The sequence below is a fragment of the Tyto alba genome, unplaced genomic scaffold, assembly GCF_018691265.1.
Source record: "Tyto alba isolate M040663 unplaced genomic scaffold, T.alba_DEE_v4.0 Super-Scaffold_13, whole genome shotgun sequence".
In the NCBI taxonomy this organism is placed as follows: domain Eukaryota; kingdom Metazoa; phylum Chordata; class Aves; order Strigiformes; family Tytonidae; genus Tyto; species Tyto alba.
The window spans coordinates 36,775,156-36,789,923 of record NW_024881275.1 but is presented as its reverse complement, the minus strand read 5'-3'; the positions used below and the strand labels follow the sequence as shown (position 1 = coordinate 36,789,923).

Genomic DNA, 14,768 nt, shown 5'->3' with positions numbered 1-14,768 from the left:
GTGTGTATTTCTCATTTTAGCACCAGCACAAATTTCAGTTAGAGAATCAGTATTTTTTCAACACCTACATTTATTCAAAGGAAATTTTCTTATCTACTGTATGCCTGTAGTCATACCCTTTGCCCTTTTCTCACATGGGTGGAAAGGCCTGTTGGATGTTGACCAAACTGAAAACAAGCAAAAGCTTGACAGGTTTTGCACTTAGTCTTACCAGAAGGGGAAAAAACCAAAGGATTTTATTCATTCATGGTCCGAGACCAACAGGGTGGGTCATGGGCGGGTACCTCCACCCGGCCAGCACCGCCAAAGGGTCCCTGGCCGACGCACCACAACGTGCACAGTGGGCATAATGTCCCCCTCGTTTTGGTTTCCCTGCGGAGTTGTTGCCTTGGCTGTACAAAACAGGATCAAAACTGGCTGTACCCAACTCGCTCTGTTTCACCACGTAAACTTTTGGACGCGTAGGTTAACGCAAGCACCTCGGTTCCCCGTCACGAGGAGCCCGCTCAGCCCCTCAGGCCGTGAGGGCCGACGGCGCTTTTATGGCACCACCGGCTCCCGCCGGGGTCCCGCGTCCGAAGTGGGGACCTGCGTGGGTAGAGGGCCGCGCCGCCGCCGCCGCCGCCCAACCGCCGGCTCCGGCTCCGCCCCCCCCCCCCCCCCCCCTCCACGCGCAGGCGCGCCGCCAGCGGGCGCCGGGGCAGAGCGCGCGAAAATTCCAAACCGGCGGCGCGAGCCGGGCCGCGGGGTAAGCCGCCGGGGAGGGGGCGGGGCCGGGGGGCCGCGCGCGCCGAGCCGGAGCGGCGGTGGGGGGAAGGAGTGCGGCTCCCCTCCCCCTTCCCGAACCTCCCCCTCCCGTCGGGGCGGGGGCCGGGGCGGGGGCCGGGGCCGGGGCCGGGGCCGGGGCCGGGGCCGGGGCCGGGGCCGTCTCCCTCTCCCTCTCCCCAGCGGCCTCGCCTCGGTGGTCGCGGGCGCGGCAGCGGGGGCTGGGGTAGGTGGTGCGGGTCCTCCGCTGGCCTGGCCGCGGGGGCTGGCAGGCAGCTGCCGGCCGGGGAGGGCCCGGCACCGGCACCGAGGGGTCGAGCCGCGCCGCGCCGGCCTGCGAGCCGCGGGGCCAGCGCCTCGCCGCGGGGCCAGCGCCTCGCCGCGGGGCCAGCGCCTCGCCGCGGGGCCAGCGCCTCGCCGCGGGGCCAGCGCCTCGCCGCGGGGCCTGCCCCGGCTGCTTGCTTGCCCCGGCTGCTTGCCCCGGCTGCTTGCCCCGGCTGCTTGCCCCGGCTGCTGCCGCCTGGCTTGCCGGGTCGCTGCCCGGCACGTCGCGCCCTCCCCGCCGCCGGCGGGCCTGGCGCTTGCCTGCGGGCGGCGGGGAAGGCCGTTCCGTGACGCTTCGCCAGGCAGGGGTTGAGCTGTTGGGGGGAGGACGCTGGTTGGGCCGTGCGCGGCCACAAATGGGAATGGCGTGTGGGAAAGGAAATGGCGTGGGGCCGCGTGCGTGTCCCGGCTAACAGCGAGTACTTGGTCAATATCGTCTGGTACTGGAAACTGTTGGAAAGAGGGAGACTTTCACATCCGTGCTGTTTGCACCTTCCTGTTACCCTTCTGCCTAGGAACTTCGGAAACCAAGCGATAAAGTGTCATTTTGTGGTATATGGATGAGATCACTGCCACTGTAATACATAGATACCTTTCTAAGTGGTTTATAGAGAGAGGGAGTAAAAAGTTTACATCTTTGTTTCTGATTTAGCAGATGTACTGGTGCAATCTGACACTCGCGAACATCTGCTTTACCAGAGGAACTGCTGGACAGTATGCTGCTACAGAATACCGTCAGAGAGTGTAGCAGGCCTGTTACTTGAGAAATTAGGAAGATCAATGCCTCATAAGTGTTGGGGGAAGTTGCCATTTTTATTTTTGGTTGTCGTTCACAAATGTAGGTAATCAAACCACCGCCTTCCGCTCCTGTCAAAAATTTTCCAAATCACCGTTTTTGATGTGGAAGAATTACTAAAATGGGGTAATGGTTACTGCTCTGTATCACAGTGAAGAATTCTGTAGTGAAATTTGTGGGACATAACATTGTAGTGATGGGCCTTTGAAATCCAGGAGAATCTTAAGAATTTGAGAGGTTTTTCAATACATAATTAGAAGGTTCTGAAGGTCATTCTTCCCACCCGCCCCTCCGCTGGCCCCAGTACAAAACTCTATGCATCTTTTTTGTAAAAGTCAAACTTTATTGTCTGCAGCCATTAAGCCAAGAAGATTAAATGAGTGGCATGGATTATTTGCTGTGTTACTTGGGTTTACGTTCATCTTCCCTGTGTGCTCAGGGTTCAAAAACTCATAAGAATTCATCATCGTATGGTATTTGAAGCAGAAATGGAGATATTTATCAGGGTATATTGTGCACTGTTGACAAGTCTATGAAAATCTTCTGTCTGTTGAATTTTGGCGTTGCCGGTGACCCCTTTTACTTGTTTACCGTTACCCCAGACTGCTGCAGTCTCTCTTCCTGTGTGGCTGTTCGCTACTGCCATCTCTTGGATGGAAGCAGGCCTGCTGAACGTTTGTGATGGTTGTCCTCCAGTGGTTAGTTTGTAAAGAGAATATAAACGTTGTTCTGCTTGCCCCTCTGTGAAGACTTGGCTTTAGAGAACATGGCAGTAGGAAAGTATGAGCTGGGAACAGATCCTGAAGGTTATCTTTTCACTTACAAGCATGGATCAAGTTTTGATAGTAATATCTGTGCTTTTTATCATGGTTTCCTCATGAAAAGAAATGTGGGTCAAAGAGAGAGGCTGTTCCACATTTTGTTTGGTGGTAGTCTTCCATCTAGTCAGCATATGCATATGGGCCAGCTGGTTGGTATACACATGAAATGAGCCACAGGGTACCATGGCTGAAAGTGTCCTAAGGGCCACCAAAGGGAGTGGCGGTTTTAAGGGTGGTGTGACAGAGAGCTAAAGCAACAAAGGATACCCATTTGAAGGTACTAGACACAGTTGCTCTGTTAATGGAGCAGCCTTGTGCACTCTGTACTTTAAAACCATAATTTCTGTTTCCCTAAGACAGGTTTCGGTATACTAACAGTTGTGAATGCGCTGTTTTTGACAAAGGTGTCTTTCAGAAGATGAGTGAAGGATCTTGTGAAGGGAGAAGGATGGGTGAAACAGTTTTTTCTTGAAACAGTAATTCAGAAAATGTTAGAGTCCTTTGATACACATGGAATAATTTTTCTCATTTACAAAAAGATGCATATATTGCATGAGGTTAATCCCAAATAAAAATCCTCAGTCTTTGGTTTCTCAGATTATTTTTTTTTTAATGATTACAACATATTTTGTACCAACCTGATCTAAAAAAGTGCTCAAAAGTATGCCAAGTTGTGAAGTTTTTATTACATGTATAAACAGCAGAACAGTTCTCAAAATGCAAACCAAATCTTGAACTAAACAATTTAACTTTCACCAAGAAGGGTGTTCCCAGACCGAATTTTCTGGTTAATGTTGTCATAAATGAGTGTCATTAATGTTGCTGAAATGAAGACAGTGGTAGTGTTCATTAAAAATCTATTTTATTTCATATAGCCTTGAAATTGAAAAATCTTTTGTGTATTGAAACTTTGGGCACATTTCACCAACTTCTGAGAGCACTTCAGGACCACATAGTCTACTTTGTAAGTTATAGGAATGTAGAATATGTGAAATATTTTCTCCTTAGTGAGGGCCAATAACTTTGTGGGTCTTGCAAAAGTATTTGAAAATTAGTAGGACTTAGTTATGCATTTTACTATAGAAAGAACATTGGGTTTAGATGGCTATGACTAATGGCATGTGATGGAGTTGTAACACTGTATCCCTACTAGAAAAACACTCTATTAGTATTGCATTAATCATAAACTAATTAAATGAATCATAATTAATATAAACCTATATTAATTTAACAATTACAATTTAAATCTTCTGAATTTGGGAGTTTTTAGTTATCTTCAGCATCTTTTTAAGAGTGCTTTTATTCTGTGTAATGGTAAAGGACAGACTCATGTCAGGATCATACTATTTGCAAGAGGTTTCTGTTAAAATTTTTTGAACTGCCAGCTTTGTGTATGGTTGCAGAGTTCTGATATAGAACTTCTGCCTGCATTTTTAACTTTTATTAGAAGTTCTGTAGGTAAGCAATGCCATGAATTATATTTTCATAAACTAACTAGTCATGAATTACACAGATATTATTGGACACAATCTAAAGTCAGATGAGTTGCTCAAATGTAATCTGTACAGAATCAGTTATGGTAATCTGGTGAAACAAAATTCCTGAGGCTACTGCAGCAAAAGGAACTTTGTAAACCTTTGAGAGGAATAAATTCTTTTTATTGCAAGCGGAATAAATATGATGTTATCAGACATGTATTTTTAGTTTGATTAAAAGGAGAAGAAAAAAGATAAAGAAGTACTCTATTAAACTTTGAAATTAGAGCAGTACCAATCAGGCTTTAGAGGTGAAGTAGAACAGGCCTTGGACACTTAAATGACTTCTTTGTCGTGTGTGAGACGTGTCAGAAGTGAGAATCAGGCTCTTGGGCTTCTGACTTCTGGAGCCAAACTGCAAGGCTGTCCTTCCTCCTTACTAGTAGATTTATCAGACATGTTTATTTTATAAATCTTAACTATGTGACAGTATTGAAATATTCCAAACAGTCACTGTAATAAAGGATCATAATATGCAACTAAGTTGATATGAGTGTCCAAGGAGAAGAGTACAAGAGACTTGCCACTAGCAAATAGTTTTTTCCCGTGTTGTACATGACAAGTTCTCATCTATCATCAACTGACCCAAATTCATAAGGAACTCTCTTCTCATAGAATACTAGAACTACATATAATTTCATGCCAACGGTGGTATTGCTAAATTGTGAATTTTTCATAAAGAGGTGGGACAGAAATCTTACTGGCAAGTCACAGAATCTACTCTTAGCACATTAAAAGATGCATGGGCATAGAATATGGAGGAATAATTGAGAATTCCCCAAATCAGTGAATGTCTCATTGCTTTGAATGTCAGTGCCCTGTCTCCAGTCTAAATGCCCACATAGCTAATCGTTGCTGCCATATGAGTTTGAGTGAATCATTGAAAGCCTTTACTCTAGATGTTTCTGAGGAAACATCTCTTCTTGTTTGCAGAGAATGAATAGCCTGATTTAATGCCTGTGAATAGCATGAAACTTTGTCAGTGGACTCCAGGAACAAGTGTCTGTGTGAGTGTGTTAAAATAATGTACAACAAAAAGGTGTAAATGTTGATGTGGATGTCATTAAGTTATTTTTATTCTTTTGAAGAATACATTTTTCTGTCAGGTGTACTTAGTGCCATATATATGTCTTTATTTAGAAGATTTTATTCTGTGGCTATTTCTTAGTAGTCAGGGAGAGAGGGGGGGAGAAGTACGACACTCTTTGTTAAGTTTTTTTTTGATGCCAGGGAAATGCATTCCTTCATTTGCAAACTTGTTTTCATTGTATGTGGACTATGTGAATACTTTTCACATAATTTCAGTAGCCTCAACGTGATGTTAAAATAAATACGTATCATTTTTACTTACACTTATGCTGTCACTAGAGTTCATACAAAAGTAAATATAATAAAAACTGGGAAAAAAATACTTTCCCATGTTTGTTGTGTGGTCATTTTCTTTTTGGTGGAATACTGCCCTTCGCCGTTGCATAAACCATTCTGTCATGCTTAAGGAGCTTGTGTTGAATAATAAATTATCTTTGAGGAAATCATTGAGAAGCAGGGTTCTCTAATGGGTTAGAACATGAGATCAGTGTCTTTTATATCTTTCTGTGATTTGTTTCTGCAGTGACTTTGGGCAAGTCATTTTCTGTTTCTGCTTCTGTTTCCTTATGCTTATGTAGAAATGCTTTAACTTGGTAGAACTGAAAAATTTCAAAAGGTATGTATTTCATTACTATAGAAAATCTTAGAGGTTCTTAAAAAAAGTTCTAGAGACTTTTTGAAGAAAAGGAATTCACTTAATATAAGTAAGACTATACACTGTATGAATAGTTCTGGATATCAATACCATAGGCAGAAGTGTTTTTCTGCAGAGAAGAGGTTGAAGAAAGCCTTTTAGGTATGTGAAATTACAGTAAAAATGTCTAATAGGATTTAAGCTGGAAGAGACAGTGATAACCAGATGTAAAAGTGTAACTGAGAAGTCATAATTTGTATTTGGTAGAAAAATGACTCTGTGTCTAGTTAATTATCATTCATTCATATCTTTGCTTTGACTTACATGAAGTTATGTGAGAGCATAATATTTGCCAGAAGAGGGTAATGAAAACTTTATAGTCAAGGTTTATGACAGCCCACAAGACACTGAATGAAGCATTAGTTGGCAGATTGGGTACAGGAGAAGGGGTACAAACAATAAATTATGTCTAACAAGACTTTGCCATTATTGCTAAGAGGTCTAATTTTTCTGGTGTAGTGACTTGGTGAGCTCTTATGTGGATAAGCTTCTCTGTTTTGTAAATACACCATGTGAAATTTGTGTTCCATTGAGACTTAACAAAAATTTTGCAGCGGATGTAAACGGAATCAGAATTTAGTGTGCACTCATCAAATCTGGGATATGCTCTATTGCCTTGAAGCAAATTTCCATTTTGTACATACATCTGATTCTCTGCCTAATGGTATGGACAGCTTTGTGTAGGCCTTGCTGGATTTTCATCTGGCTGCTCCTGACAATGAAATTAGGACAATGTATGGTTTGGTACTTTGAATTGTGTAGAGCCTTCTGCCAGAGATGTAAAGGTACTTTACCCCATTATCTGTTTTCTCCTCTTAAATTTGACTTTTTTTAAAAAAAACAATCTTGAACTTGCGGTGGTGAGTCTTAGTAACTTAGTTGGTGTGTTTTTTGCAGGAGCGACTTCCAGTGGCTTGTGATCAGACTTTGTATTCAGTTTGTGCCTAAAAACATAGTAGTCCATTCTGTGGGATGGTAAGTACATCTTTTTTGTATAGAAGTGATAATTAATAGCCTTGTTGTCCTGTTAAGATTCATTATGCAAAGGTAACAAATAACATCTGTGAAATTCAGTGATACCACTCCTAAATGTCTTTCACATCTTTAACTGTTCCCTTCGAAAAAAGGTAAGAGTTAGACAGATACGGTGAGATATTATTTCTGTCCTTTCCATTAAATAGCATTTTAATCTTAGCCTTCTGAAATGGTGTAAGCCAGAGGGAAGATTGGCTGCTGCAACATAAGCCTGCCATTAGAACCAGGAAGTTTTAAAACACAAGTTTGTGTGAAGTGGTTACTGTTACCAGGTAGGCTAATAAATAGTATTTTTTTGGCCATGAAGCTTATGGCCTGATGAATGGGAAGGTGAAGGCTTTATTATGATCACATAGGTGTTTTGGAAGGAGAGGGAGGTGTAATGTTTTCGGAGTGTTCTAGAAAGGGAGATCTTATGTGAAGCCTAGCAGTGCATGCTTCCTCAGGGCATGGAGTCTTCTCCAGTCCTGCAGGGCAACAGTTGCAACAGGAAACACCATTTGCTGTTTGATTAAACCTGTGCAAGAGGTTTAATACATCCCTTGTCCATGAAAGTAGTCCTGTTAGTAGCCACAGTCCCTTAAAGATGAAAATTGGTCTCTTTAGCCAATGAGACCTGATAATGTAACTCAGAAGGCAGATCTGAAAACTGTTAAAATACTAATGAGCAGAGTAAATGCAGAGGAGTAAAATAGAGGAGTAAATTACTTTCTCTAGGAGAATTGTTAGTCTAAATGTTGACGGATAATGCCAACCATCTACTTGACAGCTGTTTAGTTTACCAGATTTTGCATGCTGCTTAGCCAATGTTGGTTCATTTCTTTTGGCAAAACTCTGTTCTTTGGTTTTATTTTCAGAGGAAGATACGTTTGTGTGCAATTTGTCTTAATATGAAAGTTGCATATAGACAGGCAGCTTTCTGTAATAGTGGTTTGTTCTTGCTGTAAAATATGTGTGGATATAGGCACACCTTCTCTGATCTGAAAAGTTATTAAACAAGAAATCAACACTAATCAACACTGGATGTAAGCACACTGTTGAGAATCGAGATGGAAATTGTTCTCTAGATTATTCTTGACTTCTGGACTGACAGTGAGTGTAGATTAGATTAATACCAACCTATAAACCAGCCTAATTTCTCAACAAGGGACACTGTGAAAAGTAAGATGACAGGAATAAATAATACATATTTGTAGTTTTCACGTAGCCTTTACCGCTCTTGGGACCTTCTGAAATTTCTAAAAAATTATTCCCTTTTTTCCTAATAAACTTTCTCTGAATTTATTTTGGGGTGCTAGTAATAGGTTTTTGTTAAAGTAGGAGATAAATCATGTTTGACCTTACTGCCTAAGTATGTGTTACATTTTCTTTTTGTTCTTGGCAAGTGAAAGGAGAGTTGTTAAGGTGAAGATGAAAAATATACGTGTGTGAAGAGGGTGGAAGAACCTAATTGCTACTTCTTTTTTTCTTTTGACATAACCTCAAAATATTATCCTTTAAATAGTAAATTTGTAACATGATTATCATCATCTTTGAAACATGGAAACAGTAATAATCTTCTGCTCTATTAGTGTATCAACCATGCTGTATCATAATGGAGTTAAGGGTGATTAAGGAGTCAAAATCATGTTACTTTTTGGTTATATATATAATAACACTGAATTGCTTACCTAATATTTAGCTTCCTAGTTCCTAGTGTTAGTCTACTAATATCTATTAAGAGTAATGAACATGCACAAAAGGACTGTTCTACTGCTTTTGTGTTAACAACTCTAAAAATATTTTAAAATTTGGAATGTATGTTTATGTGTTCTGTTAGCTCACCGGTGACCTGTTCTGCTTGGGGCCTTTGGACCCTGATGTCATATGAGTATTTTAACTGTTTTCTTGTTTTGTTTTTTCCTCACAAGATGAGGTTGCTGATAGGCAAGATTTGAGAGAGGAGATGGAGTAATGGAAAGTGAAGTGTTCATTTGGAGTGTGGGACTACTTATCACTGGCTCAAGAAAACGTACACACATGAGAGCTTTATACCTTGAATGCAAGTTTTTGTTACATTTATTTGGAATGCTGTGACATAAGGCAATATCGTACCTTAATGGCATCTCGAAGATCCTTCTACTTGAAATTTAAAAATAAGAGCTGAATTTACAGAATTAAAGACAAACTAAGTAATAAAAGTTCAGTAGTAATTTTTGGCAATCTCTTGAAGCCAGATTTGGGGACACTGAAAGTTGTGAAAGTTTGTTGCTGAATTTTCTATGATTGACAGAAATTATTTCTGAGGAGCTGTAATGTTTTAGCCACCATATATTCCATTTTTATTATATCTGAGTCCTGAGTTTCAGAATTTGTAATAGTGAAGAAGTTACTTTGATTTCACTTAATTTTTCTCTTTTTATGGTTTTACTTAAAAATATTTTATTTCTACAGTTCTAAAGAAATAAAATTTCATTCTTCTACTGCCTTACATGCTGAATACATGAATATTTCATATTCAGACTATAGATAAGGAGATAGTTGTGAGAAATTTTCCGAAAACATTGATTGTGTCTCTTCTACCCTTGCAAACAGATCACTGTCTGTCACAGAGGAATAGTGTTCAGGTATCTCTGAAAGTGGAAGACTGACTGTGCGGTGTTCGTGTGTGTGTGTGCGTGTGCATTAAGGCGGGTGTAGCAGTAACTGTTGTTAAGTGGAGTGCCCTGGTATACTGTAGGGCTTTGCCTCAAGATCTGCTAACAAAAGTTACTGACCAAAGTGTTATATTTCAGACACTAATCCAGATAGCTCACTTGACAGAATAAAGCTAATCCATTTCTTCTTAGAAGTGCTGCCTTCAGCTTCTGAAAGATATAACAAGTACCCTCATGCCTGAGCTCCACAGGGTTCCCTGTGCTTGAAAGTACAAGACCAGGAGGGTTTGTCTGGGGGTTCTGAGACAGGACTAAAGACTATTTCTTCCCCTTCTTTCTGGAATTAAAAGATATTTTAGGGTGATTCACAGTGAATCCAGGTTCTGAATTTTCCATATTGTGGAATAAATAGTCATAAATAAGAAGCAGTTTTTATTTTTGGCAGCTGAAATAAAAGGAGTCCCAACAAACTGAAGAGAGTGGAAATGAACCTGAAAGAGACTTTAGGAATATACTTGACAGCATGACAAGTCAAATTATTAATCAGGTCTTTATTCTCTATGTTGATCTTTTAATGTAGACATCTGAATGTTTACATTTAATTAACTAATGGTTTGATATTTCTATTTTTAATAAGCTATATGTCCTTTGATAGTTCTTCAGATGAAATCTGTGTGCTAGGTTGAGTATATTATGTTTTCTTTTAAATTATGTTATTTAAATATCCAGTAATTTTACTGTATGCTTTCCAGTAGTGTTGAGGTGAGGACAAGAGTAAGCTATATTAATACAATTGCTCTTTTCAAGACTAGATGCTATAGTTAAAATAAGCAATCAATAAAATAACTATTCAATTGGAGGTTCTAAAGAAAGCAAACACATAAGTACAGCTTAAAAAATCATGCTATTGCAAATAGAACAGCTGCTTGGGATATTTTTTTTTTCTGATTTTGTTTTAGTGTGACATAGGCAGTGTTGTGATGTAGCAGAATATTAGTGCATGTTAAATTAAGCATGTTCTTGACATACTAAATGCTAAACAAGGGCCAATGGCTTATGTGAACAATGGAGCAATTCTTGGAAATGTCACTTTAATATATTCTCTTGTTGATCTCAGGATAAGTTTTATGAGAATTTTAATTGATTGTACCCCAAAACAAATAGCAACAATATTTTTAACACTTGAAGAATTTTTGTGATGATAGTTTTTGAAAATCTGTATTCAGTTCCTAATAGTTGCTCTAGGAGATTCTGCTACCATTGAACTCGCAAGATTAGTTCTTGTATAAAGCTTTACAGAAGTCCTCAACCTTGTCTCCTCCCCGAAAAAAAGAGTACAAAGAGAGATTGTTATTCATGTCACTCGTAATGGTTTATTTTCCTTTTTTTCAGTGTATATACCAGTTTATTACATATGTATATATGTCTAAAAAGATATATATACACACGCACACACACAGAGTCTATATACTATAGTTTATTACAGATACGCATTTCGGATTACCCGTTCTCATAGTCGTACAGATCTCCTGCTCCTTATTTCTGATATTATAGTATTTTGAGCAGTTTCAGAGAATCAGTTGTACCAAAAAATACATTTATTTGTCCCTTAATCCACTTTAGAAGTCGGATGGAAACCTGACTCCTTCATTTTTGCCTGTAAACTTGGCCATGAACGAACATTAGACTGCAACTAGAATTTCTGAACTCTTTTTTAGAAACAGAACCCTGTTTCTGTTTCATCAGAAAGTAATGTGGAAGGATCAAGTTCAGCATTGGTTCTTCTGAAGATAGGCTCTGAACTCTAGAATGTATAGTTGGGGTCTTTTTGTGAAAGTCCTTTGCTTTTGTTTTCATACAACTGTAGAAAATATACTGCATTTCAGGGGTGGATTTTGAGTAGCACTGAACACAACCACTTTATTTTCTTGGTAAAGGAAACACAGGTTTATTTATGTGAGGAGTACAAGTCTGTTGATGGGACTGTACTTTGCTGATATCCAAGATATTCAGAACAGGTATCTTAAGGGAATTAACTATCAGAAACTGTGAAAAATGCACACTTGCAGTTAGCACCACAAATAATAGGTACACTTTTAAGATTTCCTTTCTCATGATTTGTGATGATACTCTTTTTGACATTTTTTTTGTAGTACTTAAAAAAGAATGTATATCTTGGTCTTTGACAGTTTTTTCTATAAGGCGGTGGCTCTGGATCGGCTAAGGAGTTTGTAAGGAGTCTCACTGGACCAGCAATCCAGTTTATTTAGCTGTAATTAAGAAGGCAGATAAATTACCTTTCTTACTATGGAGCTGTGATTTCCAACCTGTGGAAAAAGACCATTCCTCATTCTGTGATGGCTGTGCCATTCTGCATACTGGAATAATAGTCACAGGTACCTGCTATAAGAGATAAACCTGCTTGATTTGCTTACTTCAAATCCTCTGTTAACATGTAGTCAACTCATGGGAGTGGCTCCAAAATGCTGGAGTGTTTGTGGTTTGTTTCCCCCTTCCCCCTCGTCCCTTTTTTTCCTTTTTCTTAAGGTTTTAGGAGCTGTTTTGTTAGGGGGCTTATTTTTCAGTTATTTGAGGAGGATTAATCTTACCTGGGAACATCAAACAGGCTCATTAATTCACTCAAATATGTAAATTCAGTTCCTGGCTTTAATTTGTTCTTAAAGTCTTTATTATATCCTTGTGATGATAAGAGTGTTTAATAGCTAATCGCTGCTGGGTGATTGACCTGTGTCAATTCAGTGAGCTATGGTGGTGAAGTCTCGCAGCCTGTTTTTGATACTCATAGAAGATTGGTAAGATCTTGGCACTACACAGGTCAGCTAAGAGTTCTGCTGACAGCAACAGTTGCGGGTAGAAATGGGAGTGTAATGAAGAATAGAAAAGCATTGGCTTTGCTTACCTTACTTTGAACATGTTTAGGGCAAACACGCATTGCACTCTGGCAATCCAACAGTTTTGCCTTTTTTTTTTTTTGCTGGGCAGGATCCAAAGTCAAGTGATAGTTGTGATTCACTATGGGCTATTTATTTATTTATTATTTGCAGAAATTAAACAAGTTTATTAATGATCTTCAGATTTTTATCTGTTTTAGATTAGCATGTGATGTAAGTGGTGTGATTGTAAAGGGTTTAGCTATGTAAAGCAAGGTTGATTTGCAGGGCTGCTGCTCAGGTTCGGGTTTATTTTTTTGGTCTGTAGTTTACAAAGATAAATATTCACTGATTTCTGTTGCATCTATGAATGACTGAATTTGTCTCCAAGTGGGCAACAGTTCGTTTCTGGAAACTATCACCACATTTGTGTTAATTGACAGTTGTCTTTACAGTCTTGACAGAAAGAACAATGATTGAATGGCTGCAAGAGGTCGTTTGCTCTTTCAGCCTATGAGGAGTTTCTTTCAGAGAGATTTAAAGGTTGTTGTAGTGCCTGCTGTGCTATTCTCTGTCCTTCTGCCAATGAAAAATCTAATAACAAAGTAGAAGAAAATGTGGAGTTTTTTTCTGGGTGTCTTTTACTGGGGCAGTTCAGTTAGATTTTAACATTATGGCTTGGCGGTAATGCTCATCTCTCAAAGACCCACTTTTTACAGCAAAGTATGCCACTGGATTTAGATTATATACAGTTCAGCTTTTATTCGGAACTGAGTTATAGGTAAAGCTGCATGTGGTCGTATTTTTCCCTCTCCTTTGTATAATAACACAAAGAAGAACAGAGCTGAAATACTAAATTTACTAGTTTCCCTTAAGTGCAAAAATACTCTTTTTGCACTTAATACTAATAATCAATTACAAATTCAGAAATTACGATAAGCAAAGGCTCCCTAACCACTTTTGTTTTGATTGAGTCATATTTTAATGCTTTCATTTGTCTTGAAAATGGCATTTTCAGTTTTTTATCCTGCAAAGCATTCTAAATAAATGCATGCTCACATTATTCTAACATTCTTTGAGTGAAATATTGGTGACGACAAATTCAAATAAAATCCTGAGAGACAGCTGGGTGGTACATTCTCAGGTAATTTACTGATTACTGTGCCCCTTTTGCTACTTTGTCACAATGGGGTTATTATTTTACCCTATTACTACTACAAAGAAAATTGGCCCCCTCATGAGAAGTAAACACAGGCACCCTCCACACCCCACTTTACATGTGAACACAAAAAAAAGTTAGCAGAAATCCTTCTTCCTGTTTTCATTCCTGGTTTGAAGCCAGTGTTTAGCGCTCCATGATGTGGCTTTAAAATCTTTTTTTTTCAGGATTCTGAAATGGCCCAGGACACTACAGTGCCCAGACTGAACTTTGAATATTGGTTGAATAAAGCTACTGAATGGGGCCAAGCCACCACACAGGAATCCCAGAAGGATGCGTGCCTTCACTTACCCCAGCTCCAGGAGTTTCTACATCAGATTTATGAAACTTTAAAACATATGGTAAGTGACTTTAAAAGGAAGAGTGACCTGTTTTGAAGGCACCCTCAGACCAGAAGCTAGCAGTAGCAAATAGGTTTGCATTATTGACCTAATGTATTGCTGGATCAGAGAGGCAAATTGGGGAAACAGTCACAGGTAATGCAAACAGGAATGTGCTTCCTGTTTCCTTGATTTATTGTGAAAGCAGTTTTTTTTTTCTTTATTGGTTGTTGTCACGTGAGATTTCCCAGCCAATGACTTAGCCTCTTTAAAAAACTCTTTAAAATAAACAAGAATTTGATTCTGGTTGTCAGGTCATAAATTGGATTATTTAAAGGCCTTAACATGCAAAACTGTAACTGATCCTTTAAATCTTGGAGAGTCTGTTGACACGTTAACCCCAGTGTTGTGGCACACAGTGAATTCTGGCAGCACGGTCAGATTGTTGGTACATGCTGCTGGCTGTTTTGCTTAGTAATTTAATTATTGTCTGCACTGACTAGAGTGCTTTTGTTAAAAAGTAAATTTAGTTGTTTATATGTTTAGTTGTGGATGTGTTCTTCTGAGAATGGCTTTTTCAGTATAATTAACTTCAGAAATACAGCATTATGGCATGTGGCTGACTTCTTATTGGAAATACTTC

General features: G+C 39.6%; 1 protein-coding gene across 2 annotated transcripts in view; it reads left to right on the top strand.

Moving 5' to 3' along the window:
* Positions 1 to 684: 684 nt before the first annotated feature.
* FANCC (FA complementation group C) overlaps positions 685 to 14,768 on the top strand; it is an 85,986-nt gene continuing 71,902 nt past the window's right edge. The window contains exons 1-4 of one of the 2 annotated variants that reach the window (XM_042788118.1): positions 685 to 748; positions 6,922 to 6,999; positions 11,885 to 12,091; positions 13,973 to 14,146. In XM_042788118.1, the coding sequence (XP_042644052.1) occupies positions 13,982 to 14,146 (165 nt within the window). In that variant the 5' untranslated portion in view covers positions 685 to 748; positions 6,922 to 6,999; positions 11,885 to 12,091; positions 13,973 to 13,981. The remainder of the gene's footprint in view (positions 749 to 6,921; positions 7,000 to 11,884; positions 12,092 to 13,972; positions 14,147 to 14,768) is intronic. The other variant, XM_042788117.1, reaches the window with a different exon arrangement.